This window comes from Mirounga angustirostris, unplaced genomic scaffold (assembly GCF_029215605.1).
Source record: "Mirounga angustirostris isolate CCGP_5_RB_7025 unplaced genomic scaffold, mMirAng1.0.hap1 SCAF_8, whole genome shotgun sequence".
Lineage (NCBI taxonomy): Eukaryota > Metazoa > Chordata > Mammalia > Carnivora > Phocidae > Mirounga > Mirounga angustirostris.
The window spans coordinates 31,993,124-32,018,415 of NW_026991716.1; the positions used below are offsets into that span (position 1 = coordinate 31,993,124).

At 58.6% G+C, this 25,292-nt stretch overlaps 1 protein-coding gene across 5 annotated transcripts; it reads right to left on the minus strand.

Moving 5' to 3' along the window:
* Positions 1-3,888: 3,888 nt before the first annotated feature.
* On the minus strand, positions 3,889-25,281 carry TEAD3 (TEA domain transcription factor 3). Of its 5 annotated transcripts, none has more exons than XM_064597518.1 (14): positions 25,011-25,281; positions 15,781-16,032; positions 13,907-13,971; positions 10,034-10,096; positions 9,788-9,850; positions 8,966-8,977; positions 8,238-8,375; positions 8,092-8,141; positions 7,446-7,507; positions 6,524-6,657; positions 6,210-6,383; positions 5,864-6,004; positions 5,633-5,785; positions 3,889-5,487 (listed from the first exon to the last, which is right to left on the minus strand). In XM_064597518.1, the coding sequence occupies exons 2-14, from the start codon at positions 15,785-15,787 to the stop codon at positions 5,374-5,376; spliced, it is 1,176 nt and encodes a 391-aa protein (XP_064453588.1). In that variant the 5' UTR covers positions 15,788-16,032; positions 25,011-25,281; the 3' UTR covers positions 3,889-5,373. The 5 variants fall into 5 exon arrangements, with proteins under 5 accessions (XP_064453588.1, XP_064453589.1, XP_054361645.2 ...); XM_064597519.1 differs by lacking the exon at positions 25,011-25,281 and adding an exon at positions 16,134-19,797; XM_054505670.2 differs by lacking the exon at positions 10,034-10,096.
* Between the last annotated feature and the right edge of the window lie 11 nt (positions 25,282-25,292).

Sequence of the window (25,292 nt, forward strand, 5' to 3'; positions counted from 1 at the left end):
TTGTGAGCTGACACTGCATGCCATAGCACTGTGCTGGTGACGCAGTTCCTGGCACCCACGGGTGGGTGGTCATGTTCTCCGTGCTGCACACCCGGAAGTACATTCTGTCTACCTTCGAAGCCATGTGGTCTTCAGAACTCTGGGATACTTTATAACATGTAACGGGCTGCTAACCAGGACTGAAGCTTTTCTGAACCCTGAGAAGGGCAGATCTGGGCTAAGACTCCAGCCTGTAGTGCTCCCATTGCTTGCTAGTGGAAGGGGAGGGGTAGGACCTTCACATTTTGAGGACATTGACTCTTTTCTCAGCAGCATGCTTAATCTATGGCCTGAAGTTGCCTCTCTCTAACCATGATTTCTTTCATGGGCTTCTTGTTTTAGCCCTCTGAATTGTGCATTTGGGCTTTTGGTAGGGCTCACAAAGAATGTTGGGTTCCTAGATTCTAAAAGATGGGAGGGGTGCACAACCCTGATTTGCTTGTCTGACCCTAAATTAAATACTCTGTATTCAGGCTAGTAATTTACTCTATGAGATGCTTAGGAAAACACAAGTAGACCTGTAAAATAATGTAATTGCCCCTGTTTTCTAGGGGAGTTTAACAAATGGGTAGAATCAGGCTGTGGAAGCTTAGGCCGTCTGCTCTCCAGGTATGTAGGCTCTGCCCTCTTCCTGACCTGAGGCACTTCCCTGTTGCGGGTGAGGGGGGGTTGTTTTCTTTAGATTTTATTTGAGAAGGAGCAGGGGGAGAGGGAGAAGAAGACTCCCCACTGAGCAGGGAGGCTGATGCAGGGATCCCTGGGATCGTGACCCGAGCCAAAGGCAGACTGAGCCACCCAGGTGCCTCTTCCCTGTTGGGAGTTCTTGCCTCCAGCACCTATTACTGGGAAGTTGGGTTCTGGTATGGGAAACCTGTGATTTGATTTTAAGTTAGTAACTTCGTAATTTTGCTTAAAGGTAAAATGGTTACAACCTAATCTTGGAATGAGTCTTGAGTTTGGGTTCCAGGGTTAATAGGTGTAGTTTGCTCCTTCCTCTGTTCTGTTAAAGCGTTAGAAAGGAGTGATAAAATACCTATGCTTGTCAGACAATGTTCCAGACAGGGAGGGAAAAAAGCTGGCATATAAAACTAGTTGGGACCCAATTTTATTGAAAGGAGAGAGTTTATGCAGAGTAAAAGTGATCGGAAGTTTCCATATCAGAATGTTGGCCATGCTTAACTCAGGAAGAAAAATGATTGGGATTTTCTGAAGTTCTATGAGCTTTGTAATCAGAAGAAAAACTAAGGCAAAAGGGGTATTTTGAGGACTAAGTGTAATCAGAAATGGCATCTGTCCAGCCTCACAGTGTGTGCTCTCAGGCTGAGAGCCACGAGGCAGAAGCCTCAAGTCCTCAAAGTTCGCTAAGCTGGGCCCCAGCCGCATGGCTAGCAGCCAATCCTGAGGGCCTCGGTGGGCAGGGGGTCTGAGCCTGAGACCGGAGACACGTTTCTGTTCCACCAGCGGCCGCGCTGTCCCGACAGTAGCTGTGGAGCGAAGGGTTTTAAAGGCAGTTTCTCACTTCCCATGTCTGCTCAACTGTTTAGTGGGTGCAAGAAGGCCACCCCGTGATTGCCTGCGGGCAGAACCCTTCCCACTCCCTGAGTTTGAATCCCAGTTCTCCATTCAGGAGGCCTGTGAGCCTGTTGAGTTGCTCAAAACGGTTTCCTCACCTGAAAGTGCAGATGACGGCACCTAAGACTGTAGGACCACATTCAGAGCATTAACGTGTTTTGTGCGGTGCCAGGCTCTAAGCGCTCGAACAGCAGCTGTGAAGTGGCAATCACGCGTGGCTATAGACAGATGGGCTCCGGCCCCAGTGCACACACACCTGCTTGTCTGGCTCAGTTGGGTTCAGGTGCTGAGGATTGGGGAGAACAAGGGGGCTTCAAAATTAGTCCCGCCTTCCTGTTGGAACTGAGCCAAGGAGTAAGCCTTTTTTAGTAGTTGTGGAAACGCGAGGGCAGGGCAAGGCGGCGTTTCAGAAATACTTGGGAACTTGAGTCTTCCCGGATTCTTGATTTGAGTCCCGTGGATTTAAATCACCCATTCTATCAAGCCTTAACGCCCTGGGGTGGGAGTCCTTAAAAACCCACTATGTTAAGCAAATGCTGACTCCCTGCTTTCTGCTGGGCTGTGGGGAATCCGCAGAGCCCAGTGCCCGCTCTCCCAAGGCCCACAGCACCACAAGAAAGAGGAGTAGGCAGGAGAAGGGAAGGCAAAGGGAAAACGTGTGGAGGCCGACTGATTCCACTGTGAATGAAGTTGGCTGTTTAACCAAGTCCCAGCCTCTGGGATGATTAGTCTAAGGCTTAGTGTGCACCTGGTTAGGATTCAGAGTTCAGCTATCTGGAGAGCCCCAGTTCTCAGGCATTTGTGCTACAGGGAAATAAAGAGCCCCCGTGAAACCTCAGAATGGTGCCTAGGCCTTGAGTGTGGCATTGACCACCAAAATGGCATTCCTCCCTCTTCCCTGGGAACATCAGAACGGGCACAGGGCAGGAAAGACAGAACTACAGTCCTGGTCTTTGAGGTCCAGCCATCTTGGCCCTTCCTTAGAGCTTCCCACAGAACCCGGAGCAGGGGAGAGCCACGTCCAGGAGAGGGCCCTAGGCTTTGGGCTCACAAGATTTACCTTCTTATTCTGGTTCCTTCTTTACTTTGGGACCTTGAAACTACTCATCGCCGACCTCTAGCTCTGTTACATTGGGGAGGGGGGGCAGTAGCGGGGCAGGGCGGAGTGGGGTCAGGAGACAAGCTAGGAGGCCAGCCATATTTCACTTGAGTTCTACATGAGACCTACGTGATTCTAAAAGAAATTACCTGAAGGCTGTTTACTCCGGGAGAGTGAAGGCAACAACGCACGTGATGATGCCTCAAGCACCCAACAGACTGAATTACCTGTTAGCCCAGAGATTGGATTTTGCATCCAGCCTTACGCCTGGCACACGGTGGGTCCTTCATAAACCACTTTCTGACCCAGGACCCCCACCTACCTGCCTGGGGCTCCAGGCACCGTCCCCATCCTGCAAGTGACAGCCTGGGGTCCATCCAATGTTGTGGACTAAGAAAAGGCTACCTGATGATTTAAATTGTCAACCATGTGCATGGACTTGGGAGTCGGGCTGACCAGATTCAAATCTTGGTGTAGCCAGTGACTGGCTCGGTGAAGAGAACATTTAACTTCAGTCTGTCTCCCCATTTGCAAACTTGGATCAATGATCTAGAAGACAGTAGATTCTAGAGTAGGGTTGCCAGATGTAGCAAATGAAAATACAGGACGCTCATTTAAATCTGAACTTCAGACAAACAACGCAGGTCTCCTCCCCCTCCTGTGGTCCCTGTGGTATGTGCACAAGCCAGCTCAGAGAGGAGAGCAGGGCTCTCCCAGGCAGACAGGAACAGGTTGGAATCTGGCTTCCCCTCCTAGCAGCCATCCCCTTGGGAGAACACTCGTCCTCCTTGAGGCTCTCTTCTCTGCTCTCAAGTGAGGATAGGACAGTGAGAACCAGTAGCAGCCATCATGAAGACTGGGGAGCTAGGAGGGGCTCCGTGTCAGTAGTTGTGTGACCTTGGGCAAGTCACTTCAAAGAGACAATTTAACAACTGAACCTAGGCCAGCACTGGGCACATTTCAGCACTCAACTCACGGCAGGAAGGGGTCAGAGAAAGGGAGTGTGCAAAGCTTTTATGGGATCTTTGAATCATACCTATTTTGAGTGTGGGTATGGTGTGGGCCCCCCCAGCAGAGATGGGGGAGGGTGGGGTGACACACCAGGACCTAACCTAGCGGGAGGACCCACACAAAGCTAATCCAGCCCAGAGAGGTCTGCCACACGCTAGTCACACAACTAACCCACAAACAAATAACTTTAATTTTTTTCTTTTTTTCTTTTTTTTTTTGGAGCAGGAGCCGGGCCTTGAGGACCCCTGCCCCAGCCCCGCGCCACGTTTATGATATAACCCATCACAGCTGGATTTAAAAAATACACAAAAAAATATAATATACATTATAAAACCTAGGTTGGGTTTGGAAGTGGCCTGAGCAATATGCAAACTGTGAGGACCTTCAGGAAGCTCAGGGGCGGGCGGTGTACGGAAGGGAAGGGGCACAGTACTTCATATGAAACTCGTCAATGCCCAGAGGTGGCTGGTAGACAGGCCAAGCTGGCTGAGGGCTCTGGCTGTTGGGGAGGAGCAGCAGGGGAAGGGTGAACCTTCAGTCCCAGAACTGGCTCTGGGGAGCTGCTACTCCAGGCCTGGGAGACTGGAGGTGGAGAGAAACGTAAGGGACTGGTGCCCACCGAGGGCTCACCAAACCCAAGTGTTGGGCATTTGAAAACATCAAATCCTTCTGCTACCCCTTGTCCCTGGGACACTGGTCTGCCCAGAGGCTGGGACTCCCATCTTCCTACTTGACCCTCCAAGTTATTTTGGAGCCTGACCCCGGGGGCCTTCTCCTGTCAGGAAGGTGCTGAGGGGCTCAGGCCCCGGATGTGGGCCGGAGCAGCTTGGAGGAGGTCGGCACAGGGGCTCCCAAGGCCCTGGCTGCACTGTGGGCTGACAGAGGGCACCTAACAGGTGCCAAGCACCTGCTGCTCCTCTTTTCCTGCCTAGTCAGAAGCAGCTGCTCCCCTGGGAGGAGGCCCCCAACCTGGCTGGCCCCAGCCCCCAGTACAGACCGTCTCTCCCACCCCCTGCGGCTGGCCCCCCACTCCAGGGAGGCAGTGTATACCTGGGCTCTGGGGACAGGCAGCCCCGGATGAGAATTCCAACTCCGCCCCCCTTGCTGGGTCCCTCGACTTCTCGGAGTTTCAGCCCATCATGAGACACCAAGACCCACGCTTGCCTTGCCCGGTCTGAGAACGGCGCCAGGCACACAGAGGGCCTAGCACCAGGCCTGGCACACCACAGGTGCAAGAAAGTGGGGGCCCCTCTCTCTCCTCACCCTAACCCCAACTCGACACTCTCCTTCCTGGGGCCTCTGCACTCTCACCTCCTCGATCTCCATTCTACCCTCCCCTGCTGGCCACACATGCCTGAGCCCGAAGGGGTCGGATCCGCTCACTGGAGGCTGGGCAGAGCTGGGTGATGGTTCAGCGTCTGGGGCAGGCTGCCCCACCACGGAGCCCTCTTCTCCCACAATTAAAGCGCAGAACAGTGGCAGGGAGTGTGTGTGCTGGGGGTAGGTGGAGAGGCCTCCTGGGTCCTGGGCCTGAGGCCTGGCAGGCGGGTGAGTCCTCAATCCAGACCTCCGGGGGGCGGGGGGGGAGGGGCCAGGCAGGTGTGTGGAAAAGATGCTTGTCCTGGATCCTGGTGCTGGGGGCCAACAGTGGCCTAGTCTTTGACGAGCTTGTAGACATGGTGCTGGGCCCCGTGCTCGCTGGTGGAGACTTCAAAGACGAAAGCAATGACAAGCAGGGTCTCCTGGGAGTCCCGGCTCGTGACCACCTGGGGACCAGGTAGGAGGATGCAAGGGGTTAGGCGGCACAGGGCCACGGGGGGCGGGGGGGCAGGGGCTGAGAAGGGGGCCATGGGGCTAGCCACCCCCACTTTGAGGCCCCGTGCCCCCCACGTGCCCTGCTGCCCCCCCCACCTGCAGGATGGTGAAGTTCTCCAGGACGCTGTTCATCATGTACTTCTCCGGCAGGTGCTTCAGCTTGTGGATGAAGTTGATCATGTACTCGCACATGGGGGAGCGGTGGATGCGGTACACGAAGCGCCCGTTCTCCAGCCTGGCATACTCCGTCTGCGCACAGCCGCGGGGAAGGTGTCACCCCCACATGCCTGCTCCCGGCCCCTCCTGCCACCCTGGGCCCCCACTCACCTCTACCTTCTCCACCACCTGTTTGCCAAAGGAGCACACCTTGGTGGAGACGCTGATGGTCATGCTATCTGCTGAGCTGTACTGAGAGCTGACCCCATAGAAGGCTCCAGGGCCCTCCTGGATGGTGCTGTTGAGGTCGGCCTGGAGCGGGGGGGTGAGCCGGGGTGGCCTCAGGTGCGGGCAGAGGCCAGGGGGAGGCTTCCCGCCGCGCCACGTCCGTGTTTAGCCCCAGGACCCATCCCCAGCACCCTGCCCACGGGCCATAGGGTCCCCGGTGGGCGGGGGGGGCCCAGGTGCGCTGCGCATGCTGGGGATGGGGTTGTTGGAAGCACAGAGGGCAGCTCACCCAGAACTTGACAAGGAAGAAGGCGTTCGGGGGCCCCTTCTCATAGAGTTCCTTCAGTCCACCCTTCTTCTCAGGGAACTTGTCGTAGATCTGACGCACGTCGACGGCCTCCAGCGGCGGGTCTGAGAAGGCGGGGTTCGTCTGGCCGATGTGCACAAATAGGTGTTTGCTGTACTGTGGGGAGGGCCCAGTACGGGGTCAGGGGAGCACTCAGGACACGACTGCCCCGGGGCTTCCCACGCCCAGGCCCCTGAGCCGCGGCCCTGAACCACAGGCTCGCACAAACCCTCACCCCCCACCGCCAGGCACGTTACCGTGTCAGGGTCTCGCTGCACCTCCATGAAGGCTGAATACTCGAGGAGCCGCAGCCGGGAGGAGGCGATGGTGCGGTCCTGCCACACGGGCACAGAGGCAGCAGCTGGGGGGAGCGGGGTCAGGGGCTCGTAACCTGGGAGGGCGAGATGGACCCTCATCTGCATGGGCGTGTGCGCATGCTTACGTTCGGAGCTGCCCCCCCAGCTGCACTGAGCCACTGGGCAAACTAGAAAATGGCGCCCCTTTCGGGGAGGAACACAGGCTGGATTTTGAGCCCTCTGCCACGCCTCCTTGCACAGTGTGCAACCTGCACAACTGTGAACGGTGGGCCCAGTAGCATACATGGGGGGTGGTGGTTTATATGTCACTATTAATGTGTGTCCAAACAGAAAATGCAGTTGAGTAAAAAGGGAAAAATAGTAATTATCCCGAATCCCAATACCTAGACAGAGTGATACTCTGTTAAGATTTTGGTGTATTTCTTTTTTTTTTTTTTAAGATTTTATTTATTTATTTGAGAGAGAGAATGAGATAGAGAGAAAGAGCATGAGAGGAGGGAAGGTCAGAGGGAGAAGCAGACTCCCTGCTGAGCAGGGCGCCCAATGCAGGACTCGATCCCAGGACTCCAGAATCAGGACCTGAGCCAAAAGCAGTCGCTTAACCAACTGAGCCACCCAGGCGCCCTTTGGTGTATTTCCATAGACGAATTTTACAAATATATATCAATGTAGTATCTTCACTGGTGTGTACAACACTGTGAAAGGTAAGGGGCCTGTTCGTGGCCTTCCCAATCCCCTACAGATGCCACACACTTCTCCCTCCCAAACACAGGCACAGCCTTGGGCGCCCGCTCTTCTGAGCAGTGATGCAGGTGTGGAGGGGCGGAGGGGCGGCGGCGGCGGTCTCGTGTGGGGAACTTACTGCTGAGCGTGGGCGGCAGGGGCGGCTGGATGGGGTAGGCTGGCTGTGCAAAGGGCTTGATGCTGCGGACAGGAGCACAGCCTGGTTAGAGGGTCACCCCCCAGCCCCACCTTCCACCTGGTCCCGTCACCTGGGAGCGTCATCTGGTCTCGGAGCCACCCCGCCTTTCTGCAAAGGCCCAGAAATGCACGCCTGCAAGCTAACTCACCCGCTTTGGGTTTTCTCCACATTTGGGCTTTTATGAAACCCTGCTGCATCTCACAACTGAGGTGCACGCTTAATGTGGCCTTTCAACCCCACCCTGAGAGCTGCTCATTAAACTGAGGGTGTGTCTGCGGATGCAAGTCCTCTCAGGACCCAGGGAACCGAGCAGCCTCGACTCCCCCACGTGCTGACTCGGAGACCCACCGACAGCGACGGAGGGAGAAGTAACCGAAGGGCGGCCGGACGGACAAGTGGATGAGGAGGCTGATGAATGAACAAACAAGTGAATGGAAAGACAGACGCACGGCTCTCTTACTGGTGCTCTCCATCCTCTAGTTCTGAATTAAAACTTGGCTCAGCTGTTGCTGGCACCCGGCTCATAGGGGGGGTCCCAGCGGCCGCCAGGGCCCAGGGTGGGAGAGGGCTGGACCTCGATACTCACTCCTGAGAGGGTCCAGGCTGCTGTCCCAGGAGAGGGGGGCTGCTCCAGAACTGCAGGGAGGGGACAAAGCCCGGCGGCCCCTCAGCATCCACCACCCTGCCACCGCCCAGCCCCGAAGGCACTCCCTCACCTCAGCGCCCCCATACCCGTGAGGAAGTGGAGAAAACGCCTTGGGGCAGAGGGGAGGGCGGGCTGAACTTGTTCTGTAGGACGCTGGCGGAGACGATCTGGGCGGACGACATGGATGCCATGCTCTGGAGGGCCTTGTCCTTGGAGACCTGGTCCTGGGGAGGGGAGAGGCCGCGTGGGGACGGGCCAGGTCAGAGACCGGGCGGGGGCTTGCCTCGCCTCGGGGCCCCTCCAGGCCCTCGGGGCTCTGTTGTGTGGGCTTGGGAGAGTCTCAGCCCCTGCCTGGGCCTGTCTCCTAAGAGGACCTCACTCCTCTGAGTCCAGTCCACGGTAAGAAATTTTATTTTATTCCATAACCCAGTATATACCTGAGCACTTCCCCTCATGTTGTGTGGCATGCACTCTCCTATTTCCTAGTCTGTTTCATCAGTGGTTCTCAAAGTATGGTCCGTGGACCAATGGCACCACCATCACTGGAAGCTTGTTAGAAATGCAAAGTCTCGGGCCCCAGCCCAGACCTACTGATTCAGAAACTCTGGGGGTGAAGCCCAGAAATTTGTCTTCACCAGCCCTCCCGGCGATTCTGATGCATGCTCAAGTTTGAGAACCACTATATCTCATTTTAAAACAATGTTGGTTGCCAACCTATTAAATTAATTTCACAATTCATAATTTGGAAATCCTGTGTTAGATGTTCTCCCCCTCCCACATCGTCCCCCAGGGGAGGGAGGGGCAGGCTACTTACCAGGTTCATGGCCTGTGAAGGAGAGGGAAGGTAGATTAGAAGAGGCACACGTGAGGTCCATGCAGGGTGGGGACACGCCCTCTCACCCCCCTCCACTCAACGGCCACCTGGCTCTCAGGTCTGAGGAACCCATGGGAGCTCAGAGGCAGCTGTGGACGCTCCCCCAACCCCATTGCTACCCAGGGGGAGGAGGGCTTGCTAGCTGGGGGTGCCCTGCAAAGGGCAGGATGAGGGAGGGCAGGCTGGAGACCTAGAGGGTGGACCGTGCTGTCGCCCCTGGGGTCTGTCCGCGTCCTCTGGAGCTGTGATATAGGCACAAGGGCCCGGAGCGGGAGGCCCAGTCTGCTGCGCAGCCGGGAAGCAGGTAGAAAACACGGCCTACAGGGCCCCTGAGCCCCATGCTCTGAGAGCCTCAGCTGCGGAGCAGCCAGGATTGGGCGTCCAGTGCAAGGGACAGCCAGGCCCACCACCATAAGTCTGCCAGCCGATGCGCCCATGTCTCCTCCCTGCCCATCTGAAGGCCCCGTGCAATTAACAAGCAGCAATCAGGAGGAAGGAGAAAAAGGAAAAGGAAGAAGAAGAGAGGTGGGCCCTAGTGGCCCCCAGATGGTCTTCCTCTCCCTCACTGTAGGGCTGGCTGTCCCCCTGGGCTTCTGCTTAGTCTACAGGGGCTGTGGCCCTCTGTAGCCCGAAGTGGCCTCTGGGCTTCATGCTGCTCTTTGTGTTTGAGACACCCTCCACCCCACCACAGCCCTTCAGCCACCTCTCTGCCCTGCGCTCAGAAAACAGCAGGGCCAGGCCAAGTGGCAGGGGACCCCCTACCTTCAGCTTGGACTGAATCTCTCGAGATTTCCGCCTGGCTAGAACCTGCAAGTGGCTAGAGACCTGTAGAAAGAGAGAGAAAGAGAGAAAAAGAGCAGAAAGGGCAGAAGAGGCAAGAACAGAGCTTTAGCCAGAAAAGAGGCACAGTGGGGCCAAAGAGGTGGCCGCGGCAGAGGCCTGAGCCGTGCAGAGAGCGGTGGAGGCGCCGAGGAGGGACTGGAGGCCCTAGTCAGGCGCCCAACGTACCTTGATGCCAACCTGGTACTCCCGCACCTTCTTCCGAGCTAGAACCTGTATGTGGCTGGACACCTAGGGGCCGCCCCGCGCCCCGCCAGAGAGGAAAACACAGACAGTGAGGAGGCACAGCATGGGGTGGCCATGGGCAAGGAGCATCCCAGCCCTCGTCTCTGGGAACAAATGGAAGCAAGGGGGAACTATGGGGCCCTTGTGAACAGACACCCCTGAGCCCTGCCAATTCTCTGCTCCCTTCTTGGTCCTATTTTGATCAAGAGCCTACAGTAGCCTTTGGTACCACCATGTACAGTTGTATAGGTTGTTCAGTGCACAAGAGGATCTAACCTGGTAAGGGCTAAAATCCAGCCCAAGCTCTGCTGCTCAAGTTATGTGCCCTGGTACTGGGCTGCTTCTAACCCAGAGGAAGGGTATCTTTTTATTTTTCCAAAATGGGTGACTTTTCCCTCACTGATATCCTTAGAAGAGACACCGTTTTCTTGCCTTTTTTTTTTTTTTAAAGATTTCTTTATTAATTCAAGTAATCTCTACACCTAATGTGGGGCTCGAACTCACAACCCCGAGATTAAGAGTCGCATGCTCGGGTGCCTGGGTGGCTTAAGCGTCTGCCTTCGGCACAGGTCATGATCTCAGGCCCCTGGGATTGGGCTCCTTGCTTAGCAGAGAGCCTGCTTCTCCTTCTTCCTCTGTCTGCCGCTCCCCTTGCTTGTGCTCTCGCTCTCACTACCTCTCTCTCTCTCTCTCTCTGTGTGTCAAATAAATAAATAAATAAAATCTTAAAAAAAAAAAAAGAGAGAGTCGCATGCTCTAGTGACTGAGCCAGCCAGGCGCCAGAGACACTTTTCTCTGATTGGCATCACCAATGGCCATAATGCTCGTGCTGGCCATCAGAGCATACATCGGGGCCATGTCCTCTACGAAAGCGCTCCCCGCACCACTGCCTGAGTCCTCATGTCACCCCAATAGCTTGCCAGCCTATCAGACCAGGCCTGGCCCTGTTCCTGTTCTGCTCATTCAGCTTCTTCACCCAACATGCCTTCCTTCTCCCTGGACTAATATATGGCAGGAGACACACACACACACACACACACACACACACACACACACACACAAGGTAGGTGCTCTTAATAGCAGTTCTCCAGCACATTGTCAAAGGTCTGACCCTTAAGCCTCAGAGAACCTAAATGTCCCTATTTTCCCCACGAAACAGGAGGGGACACATGGTTCCCCGAGGCTGCTTCACACTCATGATCCACAATGGCTGTGGGCTTTCTTTGCAAGTTGTTTTTATCCCCACACAGTTTCTTTTTCTTTTTAATCATAGACCGAAAGTTACTGTGTATGTGATGCCCCGGGGCCCCCTGCTAGTTGGTTAGGACCCAGGTGGATGTGCCCCATACCGTCTCATCGGGCACCAGAATCAGACGTCTGTCCAGCAAGATTACCCATCACTTCATATCATGACAAGCAGTGACATTTATTGAGTAGCTATGATTTTACATGTACTTCCTCTAACCCTTACTAAGAAGTCAGTACTAACATTATCCCCCAAGTTACAGATGATGAAACCAGCACACAGAGAAGTTAAGCAGTTTATCCAAGGTCACACAGCTGGGGGCTGGAGCTGGGATTTGAACCTAGGTGGCCTGACTCCCGAGCCTACTTGCTCCACCACCAAGCTACGCTCCCAGGATTCTTCTGACCCTTAGCACAGAGGACCACTGCCAAATGGTCAAGTCTGTGACAGCTGAAAGTCACATGGGACTTAATCCTAATGTAATATTGAGCTGTTTTTCCAGTACGGAGGCATCACACTTGCTATTATTGCTGTACGTATCTGTAAAACCCCTAACTGCATTTTTTTTAACCAAAAGTAAAATAGAACCCCTTGCCTGTCATCTGGTTGCTCTTTGCAACACATAAAGACATGCTTTGCCCTCACAAACATAGGATGGGTCTATCTTGTCTTACTACCTACCTACCTATCTAATTTTTCTTAAGGCTTTATTTTTTTAAGTAAGCTCTACACCCAGTGTGGGGCTCAAACTCACGACCCTTAGATCAAGAGTCGTCCACTTTACCAACTGAGCCGGCTGGGCGCCCTGGCTTTCTGTTTATTAAGGCGTAGTAATAATCACAATAGCAGTGGTACATTCTTCTATAGCGCTTAGCTAATTTAATGGCCGAGGACCAGAAGCTGAGGGGCAAAGCACCCCTTGCCCACAAGTAGGGGTGAGGGTATTTGTACCTGGGGGTTTGATTCATCAGCCCTCCTCCTACAGTCCCAGGCGCCAGGGAACAGGGCCCCTGTCTGTGGGGTTCCCCTGGGTAGCCCCAGTGCCTAGCACATAGTCATAGCTCAAGAATTCGCTCACTGCGGGGCGCCTGGGTGGCTCAGTCGTTAAGCGTCGGCCTTCGGCTCAGGTCATGGTCCCAGGGTCCTGGGATCGAGCCCCGCTTTGGGCTCCCTGCTCCACGGGGAAGCCTGCTTCTCCCTCTCCCACTCCCCCTGCTTGCGTTCCCTCTCTCGCTATCTCTCTCTATGTCCAACAAACAAGTGAATAAATAGAATTCGCTCACTGAATAAACCTGTCCCACATAAACTGGCCCCGGGAGAGAGGTTCATAAATGCCTGAGCAAATGGGGGAGGCTCCTGCTCCCACAGAGGGGGTGGACTCGGAACCTGCCTTTGAGACGGCGGAATGGGGCATGGCGCCTCTGTCATCCGCACACATGGGGATCTGGGGAGGTGGGTGCAAGGTCCAAACCCCAGCAGACAGGGAGGCTGGGAGAGCCGAGGGTCAGAGGCGGCTTCCAGTCCTCCGGTCTCTGCGCCCAGCCTGCCTCTCTCTGGGGCACCCCGCACGTCAGCCACCCCAACCAGCCCCCTTTCTGGGTTCCCTCCCGGGACCGGAAGCCACCCAGTCATCTCTCCATGCCCCCACTGCCGCTGGGGACCTCCGTCCCTGCCTCTGCCCAGCCCTCCCTCATCCACGGCCCAGCTGCTCCAGGGCCAACATTCCTCGACAGATGCCACCCGCCACTCCCTGTTCTAGTCCCTTCCATGGCACCCAGCTGCCCCAAGGGGAAACCTGTCCCTCAGGCCTCCGGCCAACCTCTCTCCCTGTCCTCAGCTCTTCCCACCCCTCTCTCCAGCCCCCACACTGCTGACAGATGGCTCTTTCCTGCCCAGTGGGTTCAATCCTGGATCCACCACCTAGCAGCCGAGTGACCTTGAGGAAGTTACTTAACTTCCCCCTGCCTCCATGTTTTCATCTGGAAGATGGAGATAATTATTAGACCTACCTCCCGAAGTTGCTGTGAGGAATACACGGATTCATAGAACGTAAGCCCCGTGTGGGTTCCCAGGGATTCTATGTATATCCGACTTCCTCAAGAACTTCTCTCCTTTTCCCTGCCAGGCTAAACCCCGAATTCCTCCTTAAAAATGCATCTTGGGTGTTACCTCCTCCAGAAAGGCTTGGCAGCCCCTTCCCCCCTTGCCCTGCCGGGTCCAGCTTCAACCCCTGGCCGACAGCACACACTCACCCTCGGCTGGGCCACGCCACCCTGCTCTGCCCTCGTGGGTCATTGCCACCGGCGAGTCGGGGCGCCACTTCGGGCCGTGACCACACCAGGCTGCAGCTGCCCCACGGGGCTCATCTCTGGTCACTGAACCCAAGGCCCCGGGCGGGGTGGTGGCTGGTCGCCAAGAGCAGTGCCCCTTTCTCTACGACCGCGGGAAGAGCAGCCCGGGGAGCGTGCGGTCCCTCGGGAGAGGAAGGGGGACAGGGAGGGGCTGAAGGGGGCAGGTGAGGGAGTACGCGCGCGTGGGCAGATGGCATGGAGCACGCATCCTCTCCCCACCTGTTTTCTTGTCCGAGTCTTCCCGGTCCTCAATTTAATGTAGCGTGCAATCAACTCATTTCGACCTGGAGTGGGGTGAGAGAAGGGTGAAGAGTTGGCCAGGGGGGGCAGCTGGTGGCTGCAGACCCCCCACCCCTAGCTGCGAAACATACAGGCCTCTCCCCCAACCCTGCTCTTCTGCCCCCTCTTCACCCCAAGGGGCACACGCAGGCAGGCAAGGGGTGGCGGGGAGCCCCAGGACCCGGGGGCCTGCTGGTTGGGGGAGGTGTGAGTAGGGGGCAGCAGGGTGGGAGGGGACAAGGTCAGGGGGCCCAACAGGTTTCCCTGCACACAGATGGGGGCAGGTGTGGCCATGGGGCAGCAGGGCAGCTGGAACGCTCACCCCTACCCCACTCCTAGCCCCACTCCTAGCCCTGGCAGCACCTCCTTCCTCCCCATGCGTGACGCCTGTTCCAAATCTTTAAGTGTAAGTATTCGTGTGTGAGCGAGGCCTGCTGCGGGTGGCACCCGGCCCCGCACACGTCCCCATGGGAGTCTGGAAGGTGGCTTCCTATCCTAGCTGTCCTTGCCATAAGGGGAGACCCTGGACAAGTCCCCTCCCTTCTCTGGCGAAATGGGCAGGAAGGACCCAGTGGTCTCCAGCACACCCCCCACACGGACGGCCTGTGTTGGGATGTCCTCAAGCCCATCACTGTGTCCCTGAGCCTGTCACCCCCATGTCCCAGGTTACCCGTGTCTCTCCTGCCCTGTGAGATGCTGACAGATGCTGAGCCAACACCTTTATCCCCCCAGTCCAGGCCCCCAGCCCCACAACCCCACAACCTCCCCAGAAGGGCCACATTCTCCGGATTCCTCTTCCATGACAGAACCAGCCCCACTGCTCCTCCCTTCCTGCCTGCCCCTCTCCACCCCACTCCCTCCGCCCTGTCTAAACATACCCTGTGGGGCTGCCCCCGGCCATCTGGGAGGTAGCCATGGGGGAAGCACCCTGGGACATCTGCCTGCCCCGTGCGTGAGGGGGCTCTGGGTCGAGGGGTGGGCGTGGCACAGTGGCTGGGGACAGGGGACACGGCAGCCCTTACCACTTGGCCCAGCTGTCTCCTTCCCGCACCCCGCCATGGTACTGGCCGCTGGGATGGGACGGGCAGAGGGCCTGCCTCACTCAGCCATAGGCTGTCAGGGAGGGTTGGAGGGAGCTGGAAAGGAGCCAGGCCCAGAAGGGTTGAGTTATCCCAAAAATGCAGCTCTGGGAGAGCCCTCTCAGGGCTGGACAAGAGGGGGACACTCCCTTCTGGGGGCAGGAGATGGGCAAGGTGGCAGAGAGCGGGCCAGGAGAGCAGGAGAGACTTGGCGGTGGGGGGGGGGGGGTGGTTGAAGGGTCTGAGGAATGAAGGAGTCCCCATGTCTCTCCAGCCCCCTTCCTAACACAGGCCCTTGTCACAGCGCGGCCTCCCCCCCCCATACCCATGCACTGGACGGAACTCGCCAGTAGGACACCCTGGGTCTCACCCCTCGGGCTTCCCCACATGTAGGGGGGACCCTCTCCCAGGCCTGGCCTGGAGCACCCGGCACTGACCCAGTTTCCTGTGTCCACTGAGTCACCCTGAAACCCGCAGGCCAGCAGGGGGAAAGAGGTGGAGCAGACGGCGGTGTCGAGGTGTGGGCCCCAATCTGGTGGAGGGGGCAAGCCTGGCTTGTTTATGAGGATCCAGACACACAGGCTCACACGCCCAGACTCGCCCGTGGCGGGCTGGCGGCTCGCAGGACTTCGCCAAACCGGTTGGGTGAGGGGGCAGAGAGCGGGGGGCGGGGCCCGGAAGGGCCAGGCCACCTCCCCCAGTCCATCCAGTGTCCCCGTGTCTCCCCACACGCACCGTACATCTTGCCCTCGTCTGACAGGATGATCTTGCGGCGGCCGCAGGGCGGGTAGATGGCCAGGGCCTCCTGGAAGCTCTGCTCGATGTCGGGGCTCCACACACCCTCTGCGTCGTTGTCCAGCCCCTTGTCCAGGCCCTCGGGCCCGTCCTCCCGGGCCTCCCCGGGGCTGCTGCTGGCATTCCAGCTGCTGGACGCTATCGTGCTGGTTGCTCTGGGCTCTGGGCCTGAGCCCACTGGGCAGCCGGGGCCTGCGGGGCAGGCACAGACGGGTTAGGGCCAGGGCTCTCCCAGACCGGAGCCGTCTCCCACCAGGGGGCAGGGGCTGGGGGGGAGGAGGGGGTATACTTACTCAGTGCTGTGCAGCCTTAAATGAGCTACCTCACCTCTCTGAGCTTCCGTCCCATAAGATGAGGGAAAAGGGCTCCTTGAGGTCGTGAGGGTTAAAATTAAATGAGATCACGACAAAGGACCAACCACAATGCCTGGCTCATAACACTCAAGACATAGGACTGGTGGTGATCAGTAACAACAATAACACCTCATATCTACAAGGCACTTTTGTGGGCGAAAAGCATGTTCATACTCACTTAATCCTCAAAACTAAGGCAAGGAGCGCGAGGAGTGATACCCATTATTCAGATGGGACACTGAGGCTCGCAGTCATGTGGCGATGAGAAGAGGAGGGGGCCTGCTGGGTGTTTCTGCAGCTCTTCCTCCTGCCATCGGCAGCCCCCAACTGGGGACCCTCACCCTCCTCGTTCTCCCCCCCGCCTCAGCGCAACCTTGCTGAAGACCCGCTGTGGGAGGGAAAGGGCCCTGGATCTAGGAAGGGTGTGGTTTTGACTTCCCTAAAAGATAACTCCCAGGAGCCCGGCCAAAGAACCTAAACATGGGGCAGGGACCGCCCCAGGAATCGCAAGGAGGGAATGATGCTGGTTGGCAAGGGAGCAGCTGAGAAGGTGCCTGGCCCACAGCCTTGCTCAACCCCACCGGCTCCTCCATCCCACTTCCTGTTCCTGCACCTCCTGGCCCCACAGTGGCCCGTAAACCACCCACACGCCTGCCCCTGCCCTGGCCCACATCGCAGATGGGCCAGGACTCTGTAAACTCTGAGTTCCCTGCACACGCCAGGCTGGGTTATTAACTGAGACCACACCCGGCAGTCCCCCCAACACACACAGCTCCAAGGCTCATCCCCAACCCCCTTCAGCTTCAGACTCTGCATGCCCAATGTCCAGGGAGCCTCGGAGCCCAAGATGGCTAGATCCAGAGACTTTGCTCCGGTCTGCAGGGAAAGCTGGGGTGGGGTAGGGGGTAGGTAGGGTGGAGGGGGTGGGAGACCCCTCTGAAGCTGGGGAAGGGAATTCTTTGCCCTCAGACAAGAATTCCAGGCCCTGCCAAATGGGTAGGGGGGGCCCTCTGTGTGGGGCCACCTGTTTGTCTGGGGAGGCTTGAAGAGGGTCGCTAGTGGCATGGGATGGGGAGGGCCGAGGGGGCCCAAACGTCAGATGGAAACAGAGTTAAGGCTATTACTCTAAAGAGAGCACCTGCCATATGGCAGGCCCTGTTCTGGGATTTTGTACACGTTGACTCATTTAATCCTCACAATAACCTATGCCGTAGAGACTATTATTAGTCTCACTTTATAGATGAGGAAACCAGAGAACAGAGAGGTTAAGCAACTTGTCAGACACACAGCTCGGAAGGGCTAGAGCCGGGTTCAGAGCCTGGCAATCTGGCTTCAGTCTCCTAACCCAGGGGATGAAGCTGAGAAGCCTCACCACCTGCAGCAAGAAAGGAGGCCCAGCTGTCATGGCAACTACCCTGAGCCCGCCCAGTGGGGGTCCAGCCCAGGGGCCTCCCCTCGAGCCCAAGTGGCTGGAGCAGCTTCAAGGACCCCCACAGGGCTGTCGCCCTCGCCGTGAGGCCTCCAAGACCACGAAGAATAGCTCTCCACACCAGAGGGCAGCCCAGGCGAGGGGAAGCCGTGCTCCTGACCAGGGAAAAGGGGCCACACTCCTCTACTCCCAGCCCACTCTCCCCCCCAGGAAGCTGTAGCCCCATCCCCTCCTCAACTCCTGAGGCCAAGTTCTTGGAATACAGATGTGAGGGGGCAGAGACTCTGGGGGCCCAGTGGCTCCCATATTGAGGTAGTTGAGATGCAGGGCCTCCCCCGAGATCTGATACTGCCCCAGGCTGTCAGAGGGGAGGCAGAAGAGGGGCTACGGTGCTCTAAGACCCCTCCCAACAGAGTCCTCAACCCATGTCCCCCCCCCAATCCTTTCCTGAGGCCTCCCTCAGAGCAGCAGGGGTCTGGCGCATGGGGGGCCCTGGCAGCCCCAGACTTTTCAAAGCAACTTCCCGGCCTCCCCCAAGTCCCTGCCCGCCTCCCCTCTTCCAGGCGGTGGCCCCCCCTTCTCGGGGTGATGTCAGCCCCGCCCCGCCCCCCGCAGGAGCACTGTGGCCAAATATGGCGAACGCAGCAGTGCTTGGGAGCTGGGACAGACTGGGGGGGCGGGGCGGCGGCCCCAGGCTGGGACCGCTGGCAGCTGGGGAGGGGGAGGGGAGCCCAGGGGGCGGCTACAAGGACGAGTCAAGGACACTAGTGGGACCACCGTCCCTTCCCCTGGCCCGTAGGCACATGCAAGACTCCCTTTCTAGGAACACTCCTGCGGGCAGAGGCACCAGCACAGGGGCCCACAGGTGACCCCGCCACCCCACACAGCCATGCACAGGAGCCCACGTGTGCAGGTATGCCCTGTGGGTGCCCGGATGAGAACTTTCGTACCCCGGGGCCCAGGCGCCCCCGCGGGCAGCGGCACCAGGCAGGGGGCTGAGCGGGGGTCCCTGTCCCACTGTGGCGCTCAGGAGTCGGCGCTGGCTGCTCTGGTCTTCCAGTTACTGCTGTGGGATGACCGAGACTGGTGCGCGCCCACCCTCTTCTCCTTAGACCCTCACACGACGGGGGACCCAGCGTGGGGCCCGCGGGCTCTTCAGACAGCTGCCGGCTGGCCTGAGCGAATGCGGGGCTCGGGCAGCCCCAGCCCGGGGAGGGCGTCATCCCCGCTGTCCAGAGCCTCTGCCGCCGAGAGGGGTGCCGGGAGGAGGACCCAAGTGAGGGGCGAGGGGGTGGAGCCTGGGGTGGGGTGGAGAGAGGGGGACAGACCCTGACAGGCAGATAGGAAAACAGACAAGGGAGACAGGAGAGTCCCAGAGAAGAAGAGACAAAGCCCCCACAAAGCCTTGGAGTGAGACCCAGAGAAGGAGAGATCCAGAGAGAGGCAGGCCGACAGAACAGGAGAGTGCGAGAATGAGAGAGAGAAAGAGAGAGAGAGAGAGAGTTGGATCCAGAGACGGTTGGGGCAGGAATCATGACTGACAGACCCAGACAGACAGAGACCAAGATCCGGAGAGATGGAGGCACACAGCTGAGGGAGGGGGGTAAAAGCGGCAGGAAGGGGGAAGATCAATAAAGTCAGACAGAGTCAGGCGGAGGGGGGGGCGGTGAGAGAGCAAGAGATAGATAGAGAGAGAGGGACAGAGACAGAGAGAGAGTATGTATGTGCATATGAGCCAACAACAGAGCCCAGAGTTCAGGACAGACTTAGAAGGAAGGGGTGTCAGGGAAGCCACTGCTGGGGGCTGGGGTCAGCCACAACAGGGCCATGTCCAGGACACCCCACTCCTGTCCCATCTGTTCCGCCTCTTCGAGACCACCTCCTATCTCCCTCCACAGAGGCCCGTTATTACCACAGGCTACCCATCCCCGCTGCGGCCCACTCTGCCTCCATCCTCCATTTGACCGGCCATTCCTGCTTCCCCTCTTTGAGGACCCTCAGCCTTCTGAGGTCAGAAGGTGCCTCTGGGTGGTGGCAGGGATGGGAGCTAGGAGGCTGGGTGAGCAGGCTTTGGGGCCCCGGCGGGAGATAAGGGGCCCCTCACTGCCCACTCCCCACCCTGGGGCCAGACTGCTGGAATAACTGGCTGGACAGCTCCGGTGATGGGAGGCCAGCACTGGGCAGCTGCACAAGCCCTAGGCCCCCGCCCCCCACCCCCAGGCCCCGCAGCCTCCAGACCACCCGGCCCTACACCTCCCTTCCAAGGGATGGGAGGAGACTGGTCTGATGCTTGGGCTCCCCCGGCCCTCTGTCCTGGATGGGGATGCATACAAGGCCAGTCAAGGCAGGTGGGGGTTGTCCCCAAGTCCCCCTGCTACCCTCCCTTCCGTACCAGTCCCACTGGGAGGACAAACTGAGCCCAGTGACCCTCGTGGGTCTAGTGGCCAGCAGCTGCCCACCCCTGCAGGGACCACAGCCCCCCAAGAGCTGTCATGTGGAGCCAGAACACCAGTCAAAAGGCAGGAAGATTAGTGAAGTCAGCAGTTGCATCCCAAATCTCCCCCCCGAAACCTGGGCTGGGCTGACCCTCTGAGGGGGCTGAGGATGGGGAGGGCAGCTGATGAGGGCTAAGGGAACCTCCCCACCCCCTCTGTCTTTCCCTTCTTCCTTCTCACCCGCCCCCACAGCGGGGCCAGCTGTTCTCCAGCTGCCAGAGGCTCCCACCCTAGAAGTAGCCCTGCTCCGGTTGGGACTAGGAGAGGGGGCAGGAGGGGGATGGTGTCTGCCTCCAGCATAAGGACCCCCAAGGGACCCTGCCAAGCGGCCACACCCTGCCAGGCTGGGGAGGGAGTACCCTCCTCCCTGGAGCAGGGTAGAGATTTGTTACAGGAGGAAGCAATTTGCAGAGCCCACTAGGAGGGAGGTGGGGAGGCCTCTTCCCCTCTCTCCCGCTTATTAATGTGCTTCCAATTTGGGAATCAGGACTCTCTGCACCCACCCACCCCCACTACTCAGGGCACAGGCTTCCCGGGGATCAGCGGGGGCAGGCCGTCCATAGCTCATCCGCACTGTCACCCGCCCCCTGCCACCAGTGTAAGGAGAGTGGGAGGTAGAGTCTCGGAGCCCTCAAACCTCCACAGAAGGAGAGGGACTTCCCTTCACCCCTACTCTAGGACTCTGTCCTGTCTCATCTTTTTTTTTTTTTTTAACTCGGTAATCTCTGTGCCCAACGTGGGACTTGAACCCACGACCCCGAGATCAAGAGTCGCACACTCCACCGACTGAGCCAGCCAGGCATCCCCTGTCTCCTCTTGTCCCGCTCCAGCGAAGGCCTGGTGTCCAGCTTGGGGGTGGGGGGCGGCAGCCAATGGGTAACTTGGTTAGGTGGGTTTCACAGTTGTCCACGGACGCGCCGAGGGTCTTGCCTCAGTGGCCTGTGCCCCGGCTCCTGGTATTATGCGTCACCCGCTGAGCTGCCACCAGTCATTCGGCCGACGCCCCCGCCCCCCCCCCCCCCCCCCCCGACTACAAGAGTCACAGTGTCCTCTACAAACACCCAGGCTTCCTCGTGGCCCTCCTCGCTCACACACACACTCCCTTGCCCAGCCACCGTCCCACACACATCCATGGTGACCTGAGTCCCTATCCTGCTTCTTCTTCAACTTTCTATTGTAGTAACACACACATTACATCCAATTTACCATTTTAACCATTTTTAAGTGCATCATTCAGTGGCGTTAAGTATTTTCCTTCTTCGTTTTTAACGGTTATCTTTTACACCATCCTCCGCATGGACGCCCCCGGCATCGGGTTCATGGGCCCCCAAATTCGTCACACACGGTCTCCCGAGCATGCCTGGCCCAGCCCTGATGGCTGCCACCCACACTGTCCCCTGGTCTCAGCAACCACAGAGAGTGCCCACCCACAGCGGCATCTGGGTCACACCCCACAGGTCCCCCGACGTGCGGGGCTGCCTGGGCAGGGCCTGGAGCTCAGGCTTCCCCACTCGGCTTCTCACACAGCTGCTTAGCAGCGTGTCACCGGGCTTGCTCCTCACACGCGCCACATACTGTCCTAGTTTTACACAGTGTCATGTACAGTTGCTCACGCAGCCCATCAGGGTTCCTGCAAACCCGAGGCCACCTCGTGCGCTGTTCACACACACACGGTATCACGTGTGGTCACACCACAGCACCGTACGTCACGCAGAGTGGCACCCGTTCTGCTTCCGACACACACAGCATCCAACGATCGCAGTGTCCCTCACACACGCAGAGCATGTGGATCCCCTCAGAGTCAGACCCAGCCTCAAGCTCCTGGTCTTTCAGAAATCATGTCCCCTGCGATGGCCACTCACACACACAGACCACGTGTACAGCTTCTTTCACTCACTCACTCACTCACACACACAGAGGACGTCACTCATGGTGGCTCCCACGTACATAGAGCATCGGTCACACACACCGGTGTTCTAAAGTCACGGGCAGTGTCACAGTTGCTCTCCTGTGCAAGTCCAGCCTCACATGCAGTTACACAAACTGGTTTTAGCCGGTTCTGTCACACACGCACCCCCTCCCACGCAGTGTCACCCACGCAGAATGTCCCACTCTGTTTCTGTCTCACACACGTCCAGCGTCACACACGGTTGCACTCTCATTTCCCTCTATCACTTCCTGTCCTTTCGGGCCTGGCAGGGAGCACAGGAAACAATCAGCACTCTAGGAAACCTCAAGGGCTGAGGCTTTGGGGACCTGTGCAGGGACAGGGATTCTCTGGCCTCCAGCCTCCTGCGGGACCCTGTGAGGACAGGCGAAGTCCGTTCCCCTCTCGGGTCCTCCCCTGAGGGGCAGCACCTCTCCTGCAGACAAGCCCAGGCTGGCACAACACCAGGACAGAGGTGAGGCCAGGGCAAGGCCTTGAGGATGGGGCTGAGTGTGATCTGCTGACCTCTGACCACAGAGGCTCCCGCCATGGCCCCACGGCTGCCCCAGACGCCCACGGAGACCTGGACCCCACAGCTTCTGCAGCCCCCATGTGGGAAGAGACGGTGACCTCCTAGCTACCACCACAGAAAGCTACAGCATTTAGAGCCCTCACGGCTCCCCAGCAACCTGGGGTCTGGCACCCCAGATCCCTTCCCCACTCTCCTCACCGTGGGTGGACCCCTCCACTCCTCATCCCTTCCTGAGGAGGTGGACAGGACTGATAGCTTCGGTTCCCTTCCAGCTTCCACACTGAGCCCTTCGGGGGGTCTGCGAGTCAGGCAGAGGGGCAGGCCATCCACGTGAGCTCTCAACACAATTCACCCCGGCCAGCCCTGCCAGACCCCAGGGCCACTGCAGAGGGCAAGTTCCCCGAGCTCCACCTGGCTTCCCTGTCCCTTGACGCCTGTGGCCTGCAACCTTCTCAGCCACTCTCTCCTGCCTTACCTACTCCTCGGTCACCCCCGGGTTCATCCTCACGTTCTTCCCTAGATCACTGATCACCCACTCACCTCTCCAGTCCTCACTAGGTTCACAGTCCATAATGGAAGGAGGAAGGCCTACTGACTAGAAGACTGAGACTCCGGAAGGAGCTCAGAGACAAGGGACCCGAGAAGTCATTTATTCTGAGCAGGGAAACTGAGGCCCAAGATGACACAGGTGGTTAAAGGCCCAGCTGGGACCACATCTCTTATTTCTTGACCTCCTCTTTGAGATGACCCCTTCTGGTTCTAATATTTCCTCAACTGGCAGAATACAAAGGGTCCACAATTCTGAGTGTGAGGGTGGGAGCACAGAGACAGATAGATATGGGGACACACACACAGCTCTGTCCTGCCAATCACTGACCATCCTACTGAGCCAGTCCCCAGCCCCAGTGCACTAATTAGCATTAATTATTGTTCCCTCCCTAGGGGGATGGGGGAAGGATCATGAAGTTGAGAATCCCACCAGCTCTTAGCCTCTCCCTGAGGAGGGGGCATCCAGGGCCCCTGAAGTCACCCTCACCAGCCAGCCTGTTCCTAGAACATACATCTGTCCATTCCCTGCCCACGGGGTGAGCAGGGATCCAGAAGACTGCAGAACCATGTCCTGGAATGACACCCTCCTGGGCGAGGGTCTTGGAAAAGGAGCTACAAGAATCTAGAAGGGAGGAGCACATAATCCCCCTAAATGTCCAACTTTGGGGGGACTTTGGATTTCCTCTTTGCCCCAGACTGCTCCTGACATTCTAGCCGAGGAGATGTCCCGGCTCCCTGCACTGGGGTGAAACATGTATACACAGAACCAGGCCACAGGAGAGAGGATACACAGAGCCGCCATGGGTTCCAGCCCCTAGAGCTGTGTCCAGTCCCTACCCCCATCCCCTGCTTTCCTGGACTACAAGTCCAGGCCTGACCTGGTTCTGCCTCTACCTGGAGAGAGAGAAAGCACAGAGGGAGGTGCCCCCTGAGAAGCCCTCCCCCAAGGCCTCATTCCCTCTTGTCCAGAAAGAATCTCTGAGCCCTGGAACAGGGCCACTCTCCCAAAAAGGTGAGAGTGGGGTCTCAGTGACACTGCCCTGGGGCCTGGCTAGCTGAAAACCAGATGCAGACAGGCACTCCTGGCCCTCCCTCCCCAGGCGGGAGTAAAGGGCATGACAGACAATAGTGGTGGTGGTAGTGGTGCGGACAAGCCTCCTTCAAACCCTCTAAAGTCTAAACAAGGGCTCTAAGGACGTGTAGCGAAAGTAAGGCCCCAGAGCCAGCCCTCTTTGGAGCCAGGCTCCTAGAGCCCTGGTCTGGAACTCCGAACCTGCACCCCAACGGGGCGGCAGAACTGGAAGGAGCTTAAGCCCCTGCCTCTCAGGGGGCACACGCCCGGGGCGCGCAGCTCTGCTCCCAGACACACTCCACAATCCGGCGCAGCCACAGGCACCGCGCGCAGGAGCCGGCCTGGGCGCCGGGAGGCCGGGCCCGAGGCCTGCGTGGAGCTGGGGCCGGGCCGGCTTCGAGAGAGCGCGAGCCGGGAGTCCAAAGGGCGGCGGGGCCCGGGAGTGGGAGTCCCGGGTAGAATCTCCCCGGTGGCAGGGCCCCGAAACCGTGCGGCCCCCAGACCCCTGCCTCGACACCCCAAACGCGTACGTTGGGACAGGCGATGGCACCGGGGACAATATCCCAGCTCCCCGACCTCCCCCGACCAACTCGTCCGGGTCGCGGGGGGGTGGGGGTGGGAGGGGTGGGCGGGGCTTCCCGGAGAGCTCCCCCCCCTTCCCTCTAAACTTCCCGGCACCCAGATCTGGGGCTCAGGCTCAAGCTGGACAATAGCTCGGGGACCCAGCCCCCCTCGAGGGCCCCCCCAATCCAGAACCAGCCAACCAAACCACCTCTCCCAGCAGGGCCTCCTCCCGGCGTCCGCCCGGCTTACCTGGTCCGAGCTCGGGGGGGCGCTCCGGCCGGGCCGCTCCGCCGGGCCCGAAGGAGCTGAGAGGGGGGCCGGGGAAGGGGGGTCTTGGGGAGGGGGCTGGCCGGAATGTGCGGAATGAGCCGGGCTGGAGCGGGAGGCGCCGGGCGCGGAGGAGGGAGCGAGCGGGACGGAAAGTTTGTGTTGAGGAGCCGGGGCGGGGGGTGGGGGCTGAGGGGAAGGAGGGGGCGGGGCGCGCAGGGGGGCGGGCACCGGCCGGGAGGGGCGGGGCCGCGCGGGGCCGCC

Excerpts from the sequence above, each read along its gene's own strand:
- TEAD3 (XM_064597518.1), bottom strand. Across the intron at positions 8,142-8,237 it reads TTTTCTCCACTTCCTCACGG|TTCTGGAGCAGCCCCCCTCT; the intron begins GTATGGGGGCGC and ends CCCTCCCTGCAG. Across the intron at positions 6,005-6,209 it reads TCTTCCTTGTCAAGTTCTGG|GCCGACCTCAACAGCACCAT; the intron begins GTGAGCTGCCCT and ends CCCCCGCTCCAG.